Genomic DNA, 19105 nt, shown 5'->3' with positions numbered 1-19105 from the left:
TGAGCTCCAGTTCTGGGCGAGTCTCTAGGGACCCAGACTCAAACAGGAGAAGCGGGACTGTCTGGCATGGGTCGGAACGCAAGGGCAGCTTTCTCTCCGAGGTTTGCAGTGTTTGCTGGGACTCTGAGAAGCAGAGCCTCTGGGGACAGGACTGAGAGCAGCCATAACTGCTCACTCCGCCCACCCTGTTTGACCCCGTGTGACCCACCCCACCCAAGCCCTGCACAGAGCCATTTGCCAGATAGCCTCAGGCAAAGGCTAGATTAGCACCTCCCCAGAGGACAGAATTTTCCCACTGCAGACACAGCTGATTCTCACAGCCAGTTGGCCTGGAGGTCAAATCCCCCTAGTATTAACTACAACAATCAAGGCTTAACTACAACAAGACTGTGCACAAAGACCACTAGGGGGTGCACCAAGAAAGCATAAAAAATGTGGAGACAAAGAAACAGGACAAAATTGTCAATGGAGGATATTGAGTTCAGAACCACACTTTTAAGGTCTCTCAAGAACTGTCTAGAAGCCGCCGATAAATGTAGTGAGATCCTCAAGAAATCTAATGAGACCCTCGATGTTGTGATAAAGAACCAACTAGAAATTAAGCATACACAGACTGAAATAAAGAATATTATACAGACTCCCAAAAGCAGACCAGAGGAGCGCAAGAATCAAGGCAAAGATTTGAAATGCGAAGAAGCAAAAAACACCCAACCGGAAAAGCAAAATGAAAAAAGAATCCGAAAATACGAAGATAGTGTAAGGAGCCTCTGGGACAGCTTCAAGCGTACCAACATCAGAATTATAGGGGTGCCAGAAGATGAGAGAGAGCAAGATATTGAAAACCTATTTGAAGAAATAATGACAGAAAACTTCCCCCACCTGGTGAGAGAAATAGACTTACAGGTCCAGGAAGCACAGAGAACCCCAAACAAAAGGAATCCAAAGAGGACCACACCAAGACACATCATAATTAAAATGCCAAGAGCAAAAGATAAAGAGAGAATCTTAAAAACAGCAAGAGAAAGAAACTCAGTTACCTACAAAGGAAAACCCATATGACTGTCAGCTGATTTCTCAACAGAAACTTTGCAGGCCAGAAGGGAGTGGCAAGAAATATTCAAAGTGATGAATGCCAAGAACCTACAACCAAGATTACTTTATCCAGCAAAGCTATCATTCAGAACTGAAGGTCAGATAAAGAGCTTCACAGATAAGGAAAAGCTAAAGGAGTTCATCACCACCAAACCAGTATTATATGAAATGCTGAAAGGTATCCTTTAAGAAGAGGATGAAGAAGAAAAAGGTAAAGATACAAATTATGAACAACAAACATGCATCTATCAACAAGTGAATCTAAGAATCAAGTGAATAAATAATCTGGTGATCACAATAGAATCAGGGACATAGAAAGGGAATGGACTATTCTTGGGGGGGAAAGGGGTGTGGGAGATGCGGGAAGAGACTGGACAAAAATCGTGCACCTATGGATGAGGACAGTGGGGGGGTAAGGGCAGAGGGTGGGGTGGGAACTGGGTGGAGGGGAGCTATGGGGGGAAAAAAAGAGGAACAAATGTAACAATCTGAACAATAAAGATTTAATAAAATAAAATTAAAAAAAGAAGGAAACAAAATGGGCAATTAGGATGCTCTCAATTTAAAAAAGAAAAAAATCCCAGCCTACTTCTTTATACACATGAATCAGTTTGGTTTGTCATGCACCAAAATCTTAAGTTAACAGACACTGAACTGACGTTAACAAGTGTTTGCATAAAGGAGACTTACACTGATTGGTTAAAAAAATAGTCATAAAATCAGACGTGTCCAGGCTGCCCAGCCAAGGGCCAATCTGGCTGCTGACTTCTCTTGTCTTCAATGTGCACCCCTGACAGTGGAAATATGCTCTCTAGCTCACCTGCCCACCACTCTACTTCCTGGCACACAGAAATGCACCCATTTCTGCTATTTCTCTGGCCTCTGAAGGCATTCGAGAGGTTCTGACTCTGCCTTAGAAAACTAACTGGGCAAAATCCTGTCCTGTGGCCACTCATTGTACTTTTTGCAGCTTAAGATTGCAAAAAGAGGGAAGACGGACAAACATAGAGCTAAAAAGGAGGAGCAAGAGGCTAATGGTGGATTTTCAAATATTGGCAGAGATGATAACTGCTTCCTTAACCACTCTCCAATTCTCTCTCCCGCTTCACCTCAAATTCTGAGTGGCTGATTTGTGGGATTCTCCCTTACGGTTAGCTACAATGCCCTCCTGCTCAGTAATAACTGACCCCCACATTCCTAGATTAAAAGGACCTAACCTTGTCCTGCCTGATGGAGTGAGAAAGACTGAGTTTGGGTCTGGAGTTCCTTCTCCAGTGCCTTCTGTGGTCACGTTATGAACACAAACTCCTTTTCGTGAAATAACCCTAATTCACAAGGGCTTCATTCATTCACTTCAAAAATATTTAAGGTGCACCTAACAAAACTCAGACATCATTTAGGGAGTAAGGATAGAGCAGGAAACAAGTAAAAAGATGCCAGTGTAAGGAGGTGCACTTAAAGAAACATTTCAGGATAATTTCAGAAAGCAGGTCTGTGCCTTGAGGGTAATAAAATGGAACGAGAGAGAAGAGAACAGGACCACTATCAATAGGGACAGCCTCTTACAGTGGTTCTCAACCTGTGGGTCGTGAACAATGTAAATACATCCTGCATATCAGATATTTACATTACAATTCATAACAGTAGCAACATTACAGTTATGAAGTAGCAACGAAAATAATTTTATGGTTGGGGGGGTCACCACAACATGAGGAACTGTATTAAAGGGTTGCGGCATTAGGAAGGTTGAGAACCACTGCAAGGGACAGTTAAGCTGAAATATGAGTAATGAGGAGAAATCACCCATTCAAACATGTGGAGGAAGAACATATGCAAAGGTCCTGCAGCAGAACCTAGCTCCTGCTTTTGAGAAGAAGAAGGAGGCCAGTGTGACGGAGTTCATGAATAGGAGTGGAAGGGCCATGGCAGCCGAGAAAAAGGCAGAGGCAGGCCCTACAGGGTCAGCAGGCCATGGCGAGGGGCCCGGGTTCTATTTCAAGACAAATGGAAGCCAGTGGAAGACGCTGAGCAGAGATGGTGGTGAGTGGTGTGAGGAAAAATAAAGCAGGTACAGGACGGAGAGTGATGGAGTGCCACTTCACACAGGGTGATCAGGAGAGCGCTCTCTGATGACAGAAGAGTGTCACCAAGCAAGGGTTTGGCCCCAGTCCCATTTTGAAGTCAGGAGTGGAGAAATGGCTCTATGTCTACACCTGGGTTTGGGCTAACTCATTTTTTATAGAGAGGTTCACGTTACCACGGCTTGTTAACAGTCAGAATATGATTTCCATGTGGCGGCACTCTAACGAAGAAAACACTGGCAGGAGGAACAAGCATGTGGTCCACCAGACGCCCCACACAGAGCATCAGCAGTGAAAGGCCCTGACCCTGGGCCGCAGCTGCAGCGAGCAGCAGGCTGTGCGTGTTACCCAGCACTTGGGGAGAGCAAGGCGTTCCCAACAGTGAGTAACGCCCCCTTGATCTACTGAGCCATGTCAGAGGTGGCCGTGCCTGTTTCAAATCAGCCAACAATCAATGAAGAGGCCACTGGACTCCACGGAAACATCTCAACTTAGAAGCCTTTTCACACAGAGGTCTTTGGTGCCCCTGGCATTAGGAGGCCGGGAAAGGAGCTGATCTCCATTTTTTTCTGCTGCTGTATGCTAAGGCTCAGAGAGTCTTCTGAGATACCTGTGACACTGGCATTCAATCAATCCAGCAGGCATTTATGGATCTCCCACCAGAGAAGAATATACCCCACATCACAAATAAGCTCACAGTCAAGTAGAGAAGTGGACAAACAAATCATTGCAGTCAAGCGGGGTGAGTGAAATAATGGACGTCTGTTTAAGGTATAGGAAGGAAAGAAGGGATGGGACATCAATAAATGCCTTCTGGCAGTGGCCAATGAATTGGGCTTTGGAAAATGGTGAGTGGGCAAAAAAAATCGTGCCAGGTAGAGAAATAAAGTAGGAGCAGGCTGATGTCGACAGAAGCAGCTTAAACGGTAGGGAGGAATCAGATCTCGAAGAGTCTGGTTTCACCACGTATGTTCATACATTTAAAGAGGGTACTAAGTGGCTGTCCATTTTAAAATATTTACTTTTAAAAAGTCCATTAGTTCATTTTGTTCCTCACAGTCATTCGCACATTCATCTTTAACAACTTGATATTCATGGCCTCAGATCTGTCCTTATCCTATCCCCTCTAGAATTATACCTTAATGCAGGAAATTGAATTTACGGCTGATGAAGGGCAACAGATTAATAGTACTATAAATTAATCTAGTCATCCATATACCAAGAGTACAAAACCTAAAAAAAATTAGTTCAATCTAATACCATCTCTTATTATGCCTTAAAACTCGAGCCAAAAGAAATTAGATGAAAATTCATATCTCAAGACCAAAGAGTAGGGGCCATGTGACAGCCGCTCCCACAGGGAATACTGGGCACTGTTCAGTTCCCAGAACACTCTCAGGAAGACATTTTTAGGCAGGAATTTCTTACTTTAAAAAAACAGATATATGTTCCACTTATATTGGATCAAATAGCAATGTTTTGTTGTTTCATTGATATATAAGGGGAGCCATATTGAAATGTGACTATCTTCCTCTGCTGTCAACAAATAATAAAATGATAATGGTAATAACTAAACAAATACATAAGGGACATGCACGTTGTTAAAAAATTTCTTTTTCTTTTTGGGGGAAAAAAAGGTAGGGGGTTAAAATTGTAATAATCCCTCATTTGCAACAGCTTGATCAGGGTCATCGAATGCACAGGCTGTACCCCACCATCCTCCGTCCCATTCAGATGACAGACACTGCTAACCCATAGGCATTTGTTCCTCCACAATCCTCAGCCAGGTGCCCAGGCCTCCACTGTGGAGCTGGCAAGCGGGAGTGTACCACACTAAGAGTTATACCTCTTTCTGACAAAACCAGATTCTCCCCAATCAAATCCATCTTCAGTCCTCTTCACCAGAGCTGTCTTTCTAAGAGTCAAAAACTAACCGTATCACTGAGCCATTAAAAGCTTCCATTGGCACCTTCATGCAAATTCCTTAGTGTAGTCTCAAAGGCCTTTCACAGTTTGGATTCATGTCCCCTCTGCTTGTGGCCTCATCCCATCTGCCTTCTCTTTGGCGTACTCTAATGCCGCCACCGAAGTCATCCCCCTGACACTCAAAGCCTTTGCGTGGTAAGAAGGACCACTCGCCCTGCAAAGTGCAAGCCAAGTGTCACCTCCAGGGAAGCCCTTCCAATAGTGGACAGCTGCCAGCATCCATTCCTGCTGGCTTAGGACACATCCCTTCCCCACTCTCAGCACATAGTGTTCAAGGGAGGCTTTAGGAAAGGTCATGTGACCTAAACCTAGCCAATGAAAATGCTGGACACAGGGGCTGGTTCAAAGATGGACAGGTGATACCAGCTGGGCCAGAACAGCTTCTCCCTAGAACTCCTCTACAACTCTAGGCAAGAGGCCTGGACAAAATAATCTGAAGAATTCATCCTGCAGCTATAGGATGGGGGAAAGTAGCAGACCATATCCCCCCATTATATGAAAAGAGCCTTTACCGAGGAAGAAATAGTCAAAACAAGGAAAACAAGAGGCATATTTCTAATGACACTACTATTTGGATTTTGGAAGGGGCAGGATTTTGTTTTTTGTTTCAGTTTATGTTGAGTTTTCATTTGCAAGAGAAAAGGACCTAACTGATATATTCCCCTAGTGCCTCCAGGAAGAATTAATCACTGTGTCATATCCTTTGTGGTCCCACAGCTTTCTCTCTAAAATCCCTGAAATTTAATTATCACATCTTATCATAACTTGTGTAAAGGCTATGCCCACCACTGTGAGCAGTGCTGCATCTTCTTCATCTCTGGGACACCAGCTTCTGACCCAAGTCAGTACAGATGTCCGCTGAGTGAATAGGCCAGCAATAAACCGCCATCTGCGTGTCCCGTTTCCTCATCCCCTTAGAGGGAAATGTCTCAGAACTCTGTTACATTCAAGGGCCAGTGGGCTCACATTTTCCTACCCTCTTCAATATGCTCTCATAATTTCCAATGAAGCCAAAGGTAGTGATAGTTCCCTACTAGCTTTTTAGTCTTTCAAATCATGAACTGCATGTTTCAGCAGAGTTAGGCACCACATCAGAATCTCCATGGGGCTAATGGGTTAAGAAACAATATTATTAAAATACTAATTTAATATGTAGGAGCTGCAATGAAATTTATTGTTTTTAAATATAAATTGTGGAAAATAAAGCTCAATCCAATTTTTTTGACTGGTAGGGCCAAGGATATATTTAAAATCTAGAAAGATAAATACCAAAATTTTTAAAGGGTCATGTCAAAATCATTGGGTGTCAGGTGATTTATTTTTTACTTTCTTTATTCCTTTCTGTATTGTCTTTTTTTAAATATGTTTTTATTGATTTTAGAGAGAGGAAGGGAGGGAGAGAAAGAAGGAGCTAAATGATATATTCCCCTAGTGCCTCCTGCATGCCCACTACTGGGGATTGAACCTAAAACCTGGGCATGTGCCCTGACCAGGAATCGAATCATAACCTCCTGGTTCATAAGTCAACATTCAACCACTGAGTCACATAGTCCAGGCATCTTTTTATTTATTTTACAAGGAGTATGAATTTATGTTACAGTAAGAAAAGAAAATTTTAAAAATAATAAAATGTCTCCTTTGGCCCAATGTAGGGAGGATGGAGGAGCCCATCTTTAAATGAAACAGAGACTTGGCCGCCACCTCACCCTCACGCACCAGCCCCTCCTCTTCAGACCAACATTTGGGGCAGAATCACAAATAATTGCTGCTATTCCCCAGTCCACGTGGCTCTGCAGAGCAAGGAACACATGCCCCTCCAGTGACCTAACCAGCAGCACCACTAACAATGCCTATCACCTTAGAATAGTCACACCATGCAGCTCAGAAGAAGCAAACGCACATCACGATATAGCCATATGACAATCAACACAATTATCTTTGCAATTGAAATAGGCAGTCTCTCAGGGCCCGTGTCTTGAGGTCTCAGCTAAAAATAAATACAAAAAAATCAATCTCTCTTTCCCTCAGTAACATTCCATTGGTACCACTAGGTATTACCAGCTTCTTGAAGTAAGGAACTGGCTATAAAGGGACAACCCCTGAAGACTGTGCTTTAAAAACAAGCCTGGCCCCACACATTGCTTACTACAAGGAAAGACTGTAGGTAGGATGGGAACAGTAATCATAATGACCAACGAAGCCCTCGTTGCCCCAGGAGCGATCCGTAACTGCCCCAGATCCACCCCAGCTTCCCCAAACCTCCATCGGAGCTTCCATAGCTGCCCATTCTCAGACCCACATTAAATGAACTTTTCCAAAATCTCTTTCCCCCTAAGTGCAGCTGACATTTATTGACCACCACCTTGTTCCAGGCAGTGGGGGCTCATAAATAATCAACCAACAGTTCTAGTTGAGGAGGAGCCCTGGTTCATCGCATCTGCCAGCTTCCATGGTAAATTCCTTGCAGTTAGGAGGTAGGATATAGGAATCTCCTTTTTTCTCTTACAGGATTTATGTAACTTAGAGTTTTTATGTACTAAGGCTGCCTTTTCGGTGGTGTATGGGCTTATCATGATAGATTTGGACATGCTAAAGCTGAGAGCGTTCCGTAGCAATGGAAATTTTCACAATCTAATTTTGGGTATTCTCGCTGTAGATGCCACGGACCCAGAAAACAGACGTGGCTAGTCACTACTAGTTGATATAAATCCTTGTGGGATATGAACTGGAAAATGATGTTAGTTCAGCATTGCAGACAATATTCCCATGATGTGAGGGGACATGGTAAGGTCAAATCTCTGAGTTGGATAACTGTTTTATATTATTATGGGGCCCCATAGCTACAAATGGAATAAGGAGAGTATGAAATTTGTATTTAGAGCAAACATTTTTGGTATCATTCTAGCACATTCTACACCCTGTGGTAAAGCACATCCTTGGGTAACCTTTGGAAGATCATTTTTACCATTTTCTCTCAGATATACCCTATGTAATAATGTACTATTGTACTATGAGATACAATCTAAAATGCTTGAGAACAGTGGTTCTCAAAGTGTCTCCCCCACCACCACCAGCAGGAGCAGCCAAGTCCCCTGGGAACTTGTCAGCTGTCTGACCCTAGATCTACTGAATCAGAAACTCTGGATGGAGCACAGGGACCTGTATTCCACAGCCTTCCAGGGGATTCAAGGTACGTTAAAGTAGAGAAGCACCGCTATAGAATTGTCTGAGGATGTTTTAGAGATAAACAGAACTGTTAAATCCAGGGGAATAAATACATCCTGTCAACACTCAGTCTAGTCATTTTTACTTTAATCTGAACCTTTCCTCCACCTGCTGTAAAGTAAAATGGTTACCTTTTATTTTATTTTGCAACTTAACAGCCTAAGCAATAAGCCCAACCACCTGAATTATCTTTCTTATCAAAACAGAGCAGACGCTGCTCGGGTGTGATATACAGTGGCAACCACAAGTTTCAAAGAAAATCAATATGCAAATCAATACATTTGATTCCAAGTCTCGTCTGTCAAGTCTTTCATACAAACTGGCTTAATTAGGAACGCAGCGAAATGCAAGAATCAGCCTAACTCACTATCCCATGCCAAAGCTTTATCGATGATATACAATTTTCCAGGAGAAGACACGAGGGATCAATAATAAAGCTGTCTTGTACTAGAAAGCTGAAAGCTTGAGCTTCATTCAGAGGCAATGTGATAGTTCAGCCTACCATGTGTCCACAAGTAGGAGCTAACCAATAAATGAAAGTTTTACTTCTGTTTATACAGAACCCTTGTCATTACAAGTTTGATTACTTTTAAATGCCAATACGTCTTAAGATGACCTGATCCAGAGGATTCTTAACAGCGGCTTCACCTGACAATTATCTCATTAAAGACCCAGGATCAGGCCACACACCCAAGACCAGTGGTTCTTAAATTTTGGCATGCAATCAGAATCAACCAGAAGGCTTGTGAAGACACACAAAAGCACACTCTAATAACCACTGCCCCAGACAGATTAAGAAAGAATCTTTGGGACTGGGAACCCAGCAACAGTATTTTCTAAACTGCGGAAGATAATTTCAGCGTGCAGCCAAAGCGAAAAATCAACCTGCCCACATGCCCACACAGAACTCCCCAGCTGGGATGTGTGAGAAGAAAGGAAGGGAAAGAAGAAACCCCTAGGAAATTTGTTTGTGAGCATGAGATGGGGGAGATTCTCCCAAGAAAGTCCAAAGTTCATCAACCAAAATAAGAATTCATGTTCCAAAATGTTTCCAATCACCCGATAATTGGAGAACTGGTGAAGGATGGATGCCACTGTGGGTGGGGTGCACAAAATATTATAATCCTAAGGGATGGACAGTCATAAAAGAAGATTGATCGTCTCAGCAGGTCTCACCTAACAGAGGTCACCAGAAAGGCACTGAACCAGGAGAGCGGTGTCTGAGTGTAACTAGTATCTGTCTTAGGAAAGGGAGGGCAAACTGTTGTAGCCAGAAAATCACAAGGCTTTACCTGAAGATTTTAAGAAAGGAGGAGACAAAAACCAGATCTGCTAGGATGCTTGAGAACAGAACTATTAGATGAATGTGCTTATGCAAAATTGAGTAAGAAAGTGACCCTAAGACATAGTTCATCTGGCCCAAGAGTCTGGGAGCAATTCTCAGAGATACAGTGATAACTCAGCATAAAATAATCAGTCACAACAACATCATCTAAAACTTACTGAGCCTTTTTTATGGGCCAGGCACAGTTCTAAGCACGTTACACAATCCTCATATCTGTCATGTTAAACATGTACTCTGAATATCTGAAGCAGTTAGGATTTTCAGAAATCTCTTTTTTCTCCTCTAACCAAACATTGACAAACACTAAAGATGGCATGAAGGTGCTACTGCTCCTTTACTATTCCTTAGCCCTATTGGAAGAAACAACAAAAACAGAAAGAAAACATGCAAAGATCTCAAGTCATCATGACGCTCCATATTGAATATTTTGTTCAAATAAATTCTGTGGCATACAAATTATTACGATAAATGTAATAAAAGAATAAAAACACCACACTAATTTGGGGACCGCTATGTAATAAAGGACTGCAAATCCTAAAGGGATTATGCAGAACAAAGTAATGAACTAATAAATGAATGTACTTAGCTACAAAATAAAGGGGCCCAAATGAAGAGTACATCTTGCCCAGGAATCTGAAAGGGGCCTCAGAGATCATTGGTGGCAGTTTTCACCACAGCCACCCCCCACTCGGCCGATGCTTTTTATAACAACAGCTTATTGCAATCGCACAATGATGTACAGTGTACATTTATGCATTTGTTTATTACCAGATTCCCTGCTAGATATAAGTTCAATGAGAGCAAGGACTGTGTTTTATTTCTACTACACTCCCCCCTTTTATAGAATAGGGCCCATAACATAATATGTGCTTAATAAATATTTCTTAAATGGATGGATCAAATTCTCCCCCCCCCATCTTACCCCAAGAAAAGCAGTAGTAATGCAAATGTGCACTGCTGAGCAGGGAGCAGTAGCAGCAACCACACACCCCACAGGTGGATTACACTGCCCTGAAGCTGAGCGCCAGTGTGTGTGTGTGTGTGTGTGTGTGTGTGTGTGTGAGTGTGTGTTCACCCACACACACATGCAGTTAGCTTCAAAGATAAACCTTTCTATTCTTTACTCAGTAATCATAATTCTAGTCCTCTATCTGATAAAAAAATATAAGATACTATTAAATATTCATTTACAAAGAGGTACCCTGCATGATTCATACAAGTAAAATATTTAAGACGACCTAAATATCCAAAAAGAACATAGTAGTGAAGTAAATTATACTTCCACACAATGGAACTTTTAACAGTGGAGGAAAAGCTCACAATGTAATGTAAAACAGTAGGAAGAGGAAATAAACTTTACATTCACTACCCAGTCCGATACATAGCACATAGATGGGTGCACAGAAAACAGGCTTAAAGGAAATGTCCCTGGTAGTTTTCTCCGGCTGTGGGAATGTGATGCGTTGTTTTTGTCTTTGTGCAGAGTGCCATTTTTCGAGCTTTCTACAAGTAACAATAATTCATTTAATTAAAGCTTTATCTTAGCTCACTGCCGCAAATAAATGATCACATCTAAGACAAAGGTTAATCCATAAAACTTTCCCTTTCCTTCTCAGGGACAAAAATATTTGTTTTGTTTTTTGTTGTTTTTATATATGTATATTTTTATTGATTTCTTACAGAGAGGAAGGGAGAGGGATAGAGAGTTAGAAACACTGATGAGAGAGAAACATTGATCAGCTGCCTCCTGCACACTCCCTATTGGGTATGTGCCTGCAACTAAGGTACATGCCCTTGACCAGAATCAAACCTGGGACCCTTGAGTCCCCAGGCCGACGCTCTATCCATTGAGCCAAACCAGTTAGGGCAATATTTCTGTTCTGAATATGAACTCTGAGCTTACAGAAATCAGCACTTGACCCAATTCAAATGCACTTCCACTTCCAGCACACCGATGGATAGGTCAGGCAGCAGTGCTCAAACTTGTGCTATTCTACAGCAGATTTTTTTTTTTTCAAATAAATCCTTAACTGGCCTAGCAATACATAAAAGGGAAACAACTCATCACTGTAAGTTGGGGTGGCACCCAGTGTGTCGAGTCCACCCACCTTCTCTGTCCTTGCAAATGCATTCTTGGGGTCTGAGCTCTTGGAAAATAACTCAGCAGCCATCATACTGGAAGCTCTGCAAATAAAAACCTTTTCCACGTCATTTCTCAAAGCTCCAACTAAAGCCCTCTCCAGCCCACAGGCGATAAACAGTCGCACTCCGGCTCTCCCTGAGTAACGGGATCTGCTCTTGTGCGTAACAGCTGCACAATATCCTGCTGGGTTTGCGATCATAGCCTCCTCAGATCTGTCCACTCTAGCAGTAAAGTTTCATGGCACCAAAGGACACAAAGATACTAAGTCTTAGACCATAAAGGATTCCTTAGCATTTGTTTAATATTTAACTTAATACCTTGGCCACAGCACACTTGAAGGAATGCAGTCCTGGCTAGTTGGATTTTTCATTAGACAGAGGGCTGTTTTTAAGGTCACTATTGTAAAACCCAACTCCAGGACTTGCTCCCCAAACCTCAGGGTATTATCCAAACGGTGTTTCCTTGTTTTCATTGTTCCCAGGAGATGCCTGGGGACAAATGCAGGGGGCTGGAGGGACAGGGGAGCGGGGATACAAAAAGATCTGCTTCCTCTCTTGCATCTCAGTGAGAGAATTCCACTCTGATCTGTCTTACTTACTAGCATTTCAGACCTATAAACCTTGGATTTGAAAATGACTACCTTAGGAGGTGTCCATCTGTATGCATTCCTGCCCACCAGGACGTGCCCTTGCAGGGAAGCACAGGAAATCCTATGACCCATTAGTTACCCCTGCTGACAATCAGGTGTATAATAGTCACACTTATCTCCTTTGTCTCCCTTTATATATATATATATAAATAGACCTTGAGGGGATTGCACTAAGTGAAATAAGTCAGACACAGAAATACAAGTACTGAATGAAACCACTTATCTGTGGAATCTAAAAACATTAAACTCAGAGACATGAGTGGTTGCCAGTGGCTGAGGAGTGAGGGAAATGAGGAGATGCTGGCTAAAGGGGTACAAACTTTCAGTGGTAAGATAAACAAGTGCTGGGGATCCAAGGCACAGCCCAGTGACAATAATTAACAATACTCGATTACAGCGGTCGCTTACCGGTGGTCTGTGGACCACTGGTGGTCTGTGAGGTTCGAAAGGTTGGCGACCACTGCTCTATTACATATCTGAAAGTGCAATGGGAGTGGAGCTTTAATGTTCTCATCGTCACCACAAAATGGTAATTATGTGAGGTGAAGGATGTGCTAATTCACTTTATTGTGGTAACCATTCTGCAATGTATACCCATATCAAGTCATCACACCTTAAATGTACACGACGTTATATGTCCACTGTATTTCATAAAGTTGTAAAAAATAGATGTTTATCTGCAATTTTTATAAAACTATATGAACTTGTAGTATTGATTTTCATTTGATAATATATCTTGGATAGATTTTCATGCCATTATATGTAAGTCTAGATCATTCGCAATCCTCAGAATTTCATTGTATGGGTCTATCATGAATCTGTCTGCTCTTAAAATAATTTTCTGAACCACTGAGCAGGCAGGCAAAGTATTTCGCTGGGTCAGCAAGAGAAGGCCCTTTCCAATACCTGAAGTCATGATTCACAGTTAGTGTAGAGCACTGGATCTGGCTCCATATACAGCTACCTCTGACAGCTGAGGAATGACCAGTTTAATACAAAGCCTTCTGCAGTCGTCATTATGAACAGCTATTTCTGATCCACAGTCAGAGCTATAGCAATTTAACACCCCCAGTTAAATGGTGAAATCTTTTTCCTGAGGCATAGCTTGTCTGGACAACTCCTGCGCTTAATAACACTGACTTAGCTGTTGGGTGGAAATACACTGAATGCACTTCAATAGTGTGATTCCCTCAGCACTGGGCTCCTTGACATCCCTCAAATCTCTCCCCTCTCAAGTCTTTAAATATCGGTGCCTCTACCTGGAGAAGCATCTTGATACAACACAGGTGGTAGGAGAACAGTCCCTGAAGAGACCTGCTTCAGCACTGAGGCCGCTTTTTGAGTCATGGTTTTTTGAAATTCCCTCCTAATGACAATGAGTCCAGCCTCCATGAGAAAGCCCTTGATCTCAACCTACGTGAGTACAATGTTCCTGGGACAATTTATCTGGGCATCGAATGCAAGCGGCTTTGAAGAAATTGGTTAAACAAATGATGACTTTGGGTTATTTTAGGTGAAAAGGCATCATACATAAGGGCTAGAAGGGTGATGTCTCTCCCCTACTCCCAGCCACCACAGATCACTGCCAATTCCTTCCTCCATTCAGCAAACAAATCATGTCGTTTTCTTGCTTAGAACTTTCCAACGGCACCCCAGCTGCATGTAAAATAACAGAAGATACAAGAACTATAAAGCAATAATGAGTTTTTGGTTCAAGAAACAGGAGCAAGGCTTGTGGGCTGGTGTAGAGAAAAGGAAAGGGTCAGAGATGAGAATGAGCATTAGGTGGGAGACAGAACACAGGCTTCTAGAACTAGTGAGGACATGGGTGCTATTTCAGGTGAGTTGGAAAACCACTGGGGGTTTAATCAGGGGAGGGACATAATCTGACACATTTTTTAAGTGTGACTTTAGCTTCTCCATAGAGAATGGCTTGTAAGAATGTGCCTTTTTTTCCTCACATGTGGCTCAGTTTGAGAGGACTATAGAGATGAGAGACCATATCACGTTGTATGTTTTGAAGCCAGTTTATAAAACCAATGAATCAAAATGTTGCACTGTTTCAAAGAGATTAAAGAAAAGTACACTGTGAACTTCTTAGCGTCCCAGGTCGGTGCGTACGCAGTGTCCCAGATAAATCACTATCTACTGAGTGACCTGGGACAAACCACACGCCCTTTCAGCCTCTGGTTATTTATTCCATCTGAAATAATCACGTGACTAGAGGTAATCACGTGATTAGAGGTAATCACGTTTACTTAGCCCCTTGGGACATCAAATGGAATACAGTATATGAAATTTCTTTGTAAATTGTAAAGTTGTTATAGGTATATAAATAACTTTATTACTCTCTGAAGGTGGCAATGAGTATCAGGCAATGAGAGAACCCTGCCTGGCTCTCTCGTCAAATTCTTAAAATGTATTATAGGGCATTACATAGTGATAATGACACTGCCCTTCTCTCTTTGGGTTTTTATTTCCCAGAAAGTAAAGGTCTTACCATCTCTTTGATATCACTGTAGGATCAAATATTTAGTAGGAACCCAAATATTTAGAAGGAACTCAAAAAATCTATCCAAGATATATTACCCCATGGCAGTATTTGAATTTTCTCAACCAGCTAGTCTTCTGAAAACCAGAAATTGAAAAACTTTCTATATTGAACTCTCAACAGAGTTCCCTTTGGGCTCTTTAACCAAAATGTCAAACCAAGAGTTTTTGTTTCTAAAGGCAAACTTTGTGAAAGTTTGATCATGAATATCTCTTTGAAATTGAATGGTTTTCCACTGACCTGATGTATGATTTAAAATTGTGGAACATACAGATTTGAATAAGTCACTTTTTTTCAAAGCAGCCCCCTTGTATGCCTATCCACTTCCTCCAACATAAATTCTTTTGCTCAGTGTAACTTCGGAGTTGTACTTTATGAAATCAGAGCCATTATTTTAAATCTATGCATTAGGCTCTTTTCTTCAAGCCAAACCATCCCTCATATTCAACAACTTGGTCAGAAGTGACTTGTGACTATTTCCAATAATCTAATTCACCTGCACTAACTGACAATTTGCTACCCTAGCCAGTGTTCAAAAAATATGCTGCGGACTCTAGATATATTACCTAAGAAAAACTGCAAAAAATATACTGCTCAACATCAGCATCTTTAGAGAAAGAGATTACCTGCTGACAACATTGAAGAGAATTTCACTATTAGGTATACGAGCTCTAAATGTGTTTATTAAATACTAGAGGCCCGATGCACGAAAATTCATGCAAGAGTAGGCTTTCCTTCCCCCAGCTGCCGGCAGCGGCTTCCCTCCAGCCCTGGCTTCATCAGGAAGGATGTCCGAATGATGTCCAGAAGACGGTGGTCTAATTAGCATATTACCCTTTTATTATTATAGATTGACCAGAGCAACCATTCTAAAAGCAGGTTTTTACAAATAACTGATAGGAAAATGCTTCCAATAGTACATGAAAAGAAAAACAGGATAAAAACTGGATCTTTGCCCTAACTGGTTTGGCTCAGTAGATAGAGCATCGGCCTGTGGACTCAAGGGTCCCAGGTTCGATTCCAGTCAAGGGCACGTACCTTGGTGGCAGGCACATCCCCAGTGGGGGGTGTGCAGGAGGCAGCTGATCGATGTTTCTCTCTCACTGATGTTTCTGACTATCCCTCTCCCTTCCTCTCTGTAAAAAAAATCAATAAAATATATTTTTTCAAAAACAAAACAAGAGTGCGGCCAGGCGGCTCGGACCGGGCAGGGCTTTCCTTGCCAGTGGATTGTGTAGAATATATTGCCAGGCTCTTGTCTTCTGTTCACCATGGCTTCTTCTGATATCCAGGTGAACGAATTGGAGAAGCGTGCTTCAGGCCAGGCTTTTGAGCTGATTCTCGGTCCTCGATCAAAAGAATCCGTCCCAGAATTCCCCCTTTCCCCTCCAAAGAAGAAGGATCTTTCCCTGGAGGAAATTCAGAAGAAATTAGAAGCTGCAGAAGAAAGACGCAAGTCCCATGAAGCTGAGGTCTTGAAGCAGCTTGCTGAGAAACGAGAGCACGAGAAAGAAGTGCTTCAGAAAGCAATCGAAGAGAACAACAACTTCAGTAAAATGGCAGAGGAGAAGCTGACCCACAAAATGGAAGCCAACAAGGAGAACCGCGAGGCACAGATGGCTGCCAAACTGGAGCGTTTGCGAGAGAAGGACAAGCACATTGAAGAAGTGCGGAAGAACAAAGAATCCAAAGATCCTGCTGATGAGACTGAAGCTGACTAATTTGTTTTGAGAACTGATTTTCTCCCCCTCCCCTTCCTAAATATCCAAAGACTGTACTGGCCAGTGTCATTTTATTTTTGCCCTCCTGACAAATATTCTAGAAGCTGATGTAGGACCATAGGTAGATCCAAATTGTATGATGTTGTTTTAGGGGCTAAAGGGGAGAAACTGAAAGTGTTTTACTCTTTTTCTAAAGTGTTGAGGTCTTGCTAATGTAGCTGTTTTTCTTGTTGTACCTTTTCTACTTCAGTACACTTGGTGTGCTGGGTCAATGGCTAGTACTGTTTGGGCTCTGTGAAAACATGTTTGTGAAAAGAGTATGTAGTGGCTTCTTTTAAATTGTTAGATGCTGAATATCTGTTCACTTTTAAATCCCAATTCTGTCCCGATCTTACCAGATGCTACTGTACTTGAATGGTTAATAAAACTGCACAGTGCTGTTTAAAAAAAATAATAATAAAAAAATAAAATAAAATAAAAACTGGATCTTTGTTCTTTCAGATAATCATTATTTATTGAACCTCTATGTGCCAGACATTGTTCTACATGGTGAAGATTCAATGAACAAGTTTATAGTAATTTACAAGTTTTGCTTAAGAACAAAGAGAGATTGATGAATAACTGACATTTGGCAAAATATTCCAGGCTCTGTGTTAAGCACCTAAGTAATTCATCATTTGGTCTGTTACAAGACTACAAAGAAAGTGCTATTATACCAATGTTACCGACAAGAAATTGAAGCACAGATCAATTAAGTAACCAGACCAATGTAATAGAGGCAGAGGAGCGGAGCCTGACCTGAACTCTAGGTCTTTTCCCTCTTACTTGACTCTATGCTTCACACGATACACTGTTCCCCTCAATCAACTCTAATCTCCTACACCCACTCCTCACAAATCCAAAATAATCCAGCAGCCTTTTACACATGAGCAAAAGGGGACATCTGAACACAGAAGATCCTAACCTGTCTCCTAAAATTTACATTAGTGTTGAATCCTCTAGCCCAGTGGTTCCCAACATGGCTCTGGCCATGCCCCACCTAAGCATCTCTAAAATCCTGATACCTCCCTCCCAGCCCCCGCATGACATATAATTCTTATTATTCAAAAAGTGAGCTCCTGTTCATGTGGAGGAAGCCTAAAAGGCCATTAAGTTGGTCTAAACAAGCTTCCAAAGAACATGGCATCCATGAAAGAGAAAAATAAAAGAACAAAAGGACAGCTGAAGTAATGAGGAAGAAATCACTAAGAAATTATTTTAAAAAATAATATGAAGTGATATAAAAAAATAGCAAATAACATTTCAAAACATAATAGAGAACTGAAATGCATAAATATGTCACAATATATAGTTATATACTGTATATGAAGCCCCCAGAACCATAAGAAATGCAAAAAAATTCACTGTTAATAACTCATTCTCGAGTTGCCCCCCTTAAAAATCACATTGCCCCCCTGTGGGGTGTGTGCCCCATATTAGGAACCACTGCTCTAGATCTTTCTTCAGTAAATAAAATTAACAAATCATCTTAGTAAACTCAGTGACAGAAAGTAAAAGAAATGCTATTTCCCTCTCATGGATAGCCCAATGCTGGTGTGTCTGATGGCCTTCTACGTGGTCATCTATGCATTAAGACTGCCTCATTTTTTAGTTTTATTTTTTGTTAGTCCTCTCCCCAGGATATTTTTCCCATTGATTTTTAGAGAGAGTATAAGGAAGGGAGAGAGACAGTGAGAGAGAAACATCAATGTGAGAGAGACACATCGACTGGTTGCCTCCCACACATGTCCCACAACCCAGGTAGGCGCCCTTGACCAGAATCAAACCTGCAACCCTTCAGTCCATGGGCTGATGTTCTAACCACTGAATCAATCCAGCTAGGGCAAGACTGCCTCATTTTTTCTGGCAGCCTGACCCTCCTCTAGTCCTTCAAGAGTTCCTCATTGAGATGACAAATGAGGAAAGACCATAAAGAAGGTGAGCCTGCTTCTTAATCTCTTCAGTAAGTGGCACACCACTTCCACTCACATGCCGTTGGCCAGAACTAGTCTTATAGCCCTGCCTAATGCAAAGGGCGCTGGGAAATGCAGTCCTGGCTAAGAAACCACTTACCAGCTGAAGAGGAGCATGAATCTTTGGAGATCAGATGATATGTTGGCCACACAACTTAACCAGATGGTACAGAAAATTACAGTGGGAAGATCTATAAACAATCCAACATGTGAGAGAGAAGTGAAGAACAAAAATCAGAATAAACAATGGAAAAATTAGGATCTGTTAAATTAAGTAAGTCAGAGCAATGGGCAAAAATT

The 19105-nt window shown here is 41.8% G+C and overlaps 1 protein-coding gene and 1 long non-coding RNA gene across 2 annotated transcripts in view; one reads left to right on the top strand and one right to left on the bottom strand.

The window, feature by feature from the left end:
* Nucleotides 1-19105, bottom strand: part of LOC132215343 (uncharacterized) — a 382955-nt gene that overhangs the window by 201854 nt on the left and 161996 nt on the right. The window lies entirely within an intron of this gene.
* LOC132215333 (stathmin-like) lies at nucleotides 16260-16981 on the top strand. Its single transcript, XM_059663394.1, has one exon. The coding sequence runs from the start codon at nucleotides 16344-16346 to the stop codon at nucleotides 16791-16793; it is 450 nt and encodes a 149-aa protein (XP_059519377.1). The 5' UTR covers nucleotides 16260-16343; the 3' UTR covers nucleotides 16794-16981.

The sequence above is a fragment of the Myotis daubentonii genome, chromosome 14, assembly GCF_963259705.1.
Source record: "Myotis daubentonii chromosome 14, mMyoDau2.1, whole genome shotgun sequence".
In the NCBI taxonomy this organism is placed as follows: domain Eukaryota; kingdom Metazoa; phylum Chordata; class Mammalia; order Chiroptera; family Vespertilionidae; genus Myotis; species Myotis daubentonii.
Note: the sequence above shows the minus strand (reverse complement) of the source record. Positions and strands in the feature narration are given on the sequence as shown.

What these genes read in the sequence shown, in the direction of transcription:
- LOC132215333 (XM_059663394.1), top strand. Translation starts at nt 16,344, where the DNA reads ATGGCTTCTTCTGATATCCAGGTGAACGAATTGGAGAAGCGTGCTTCA.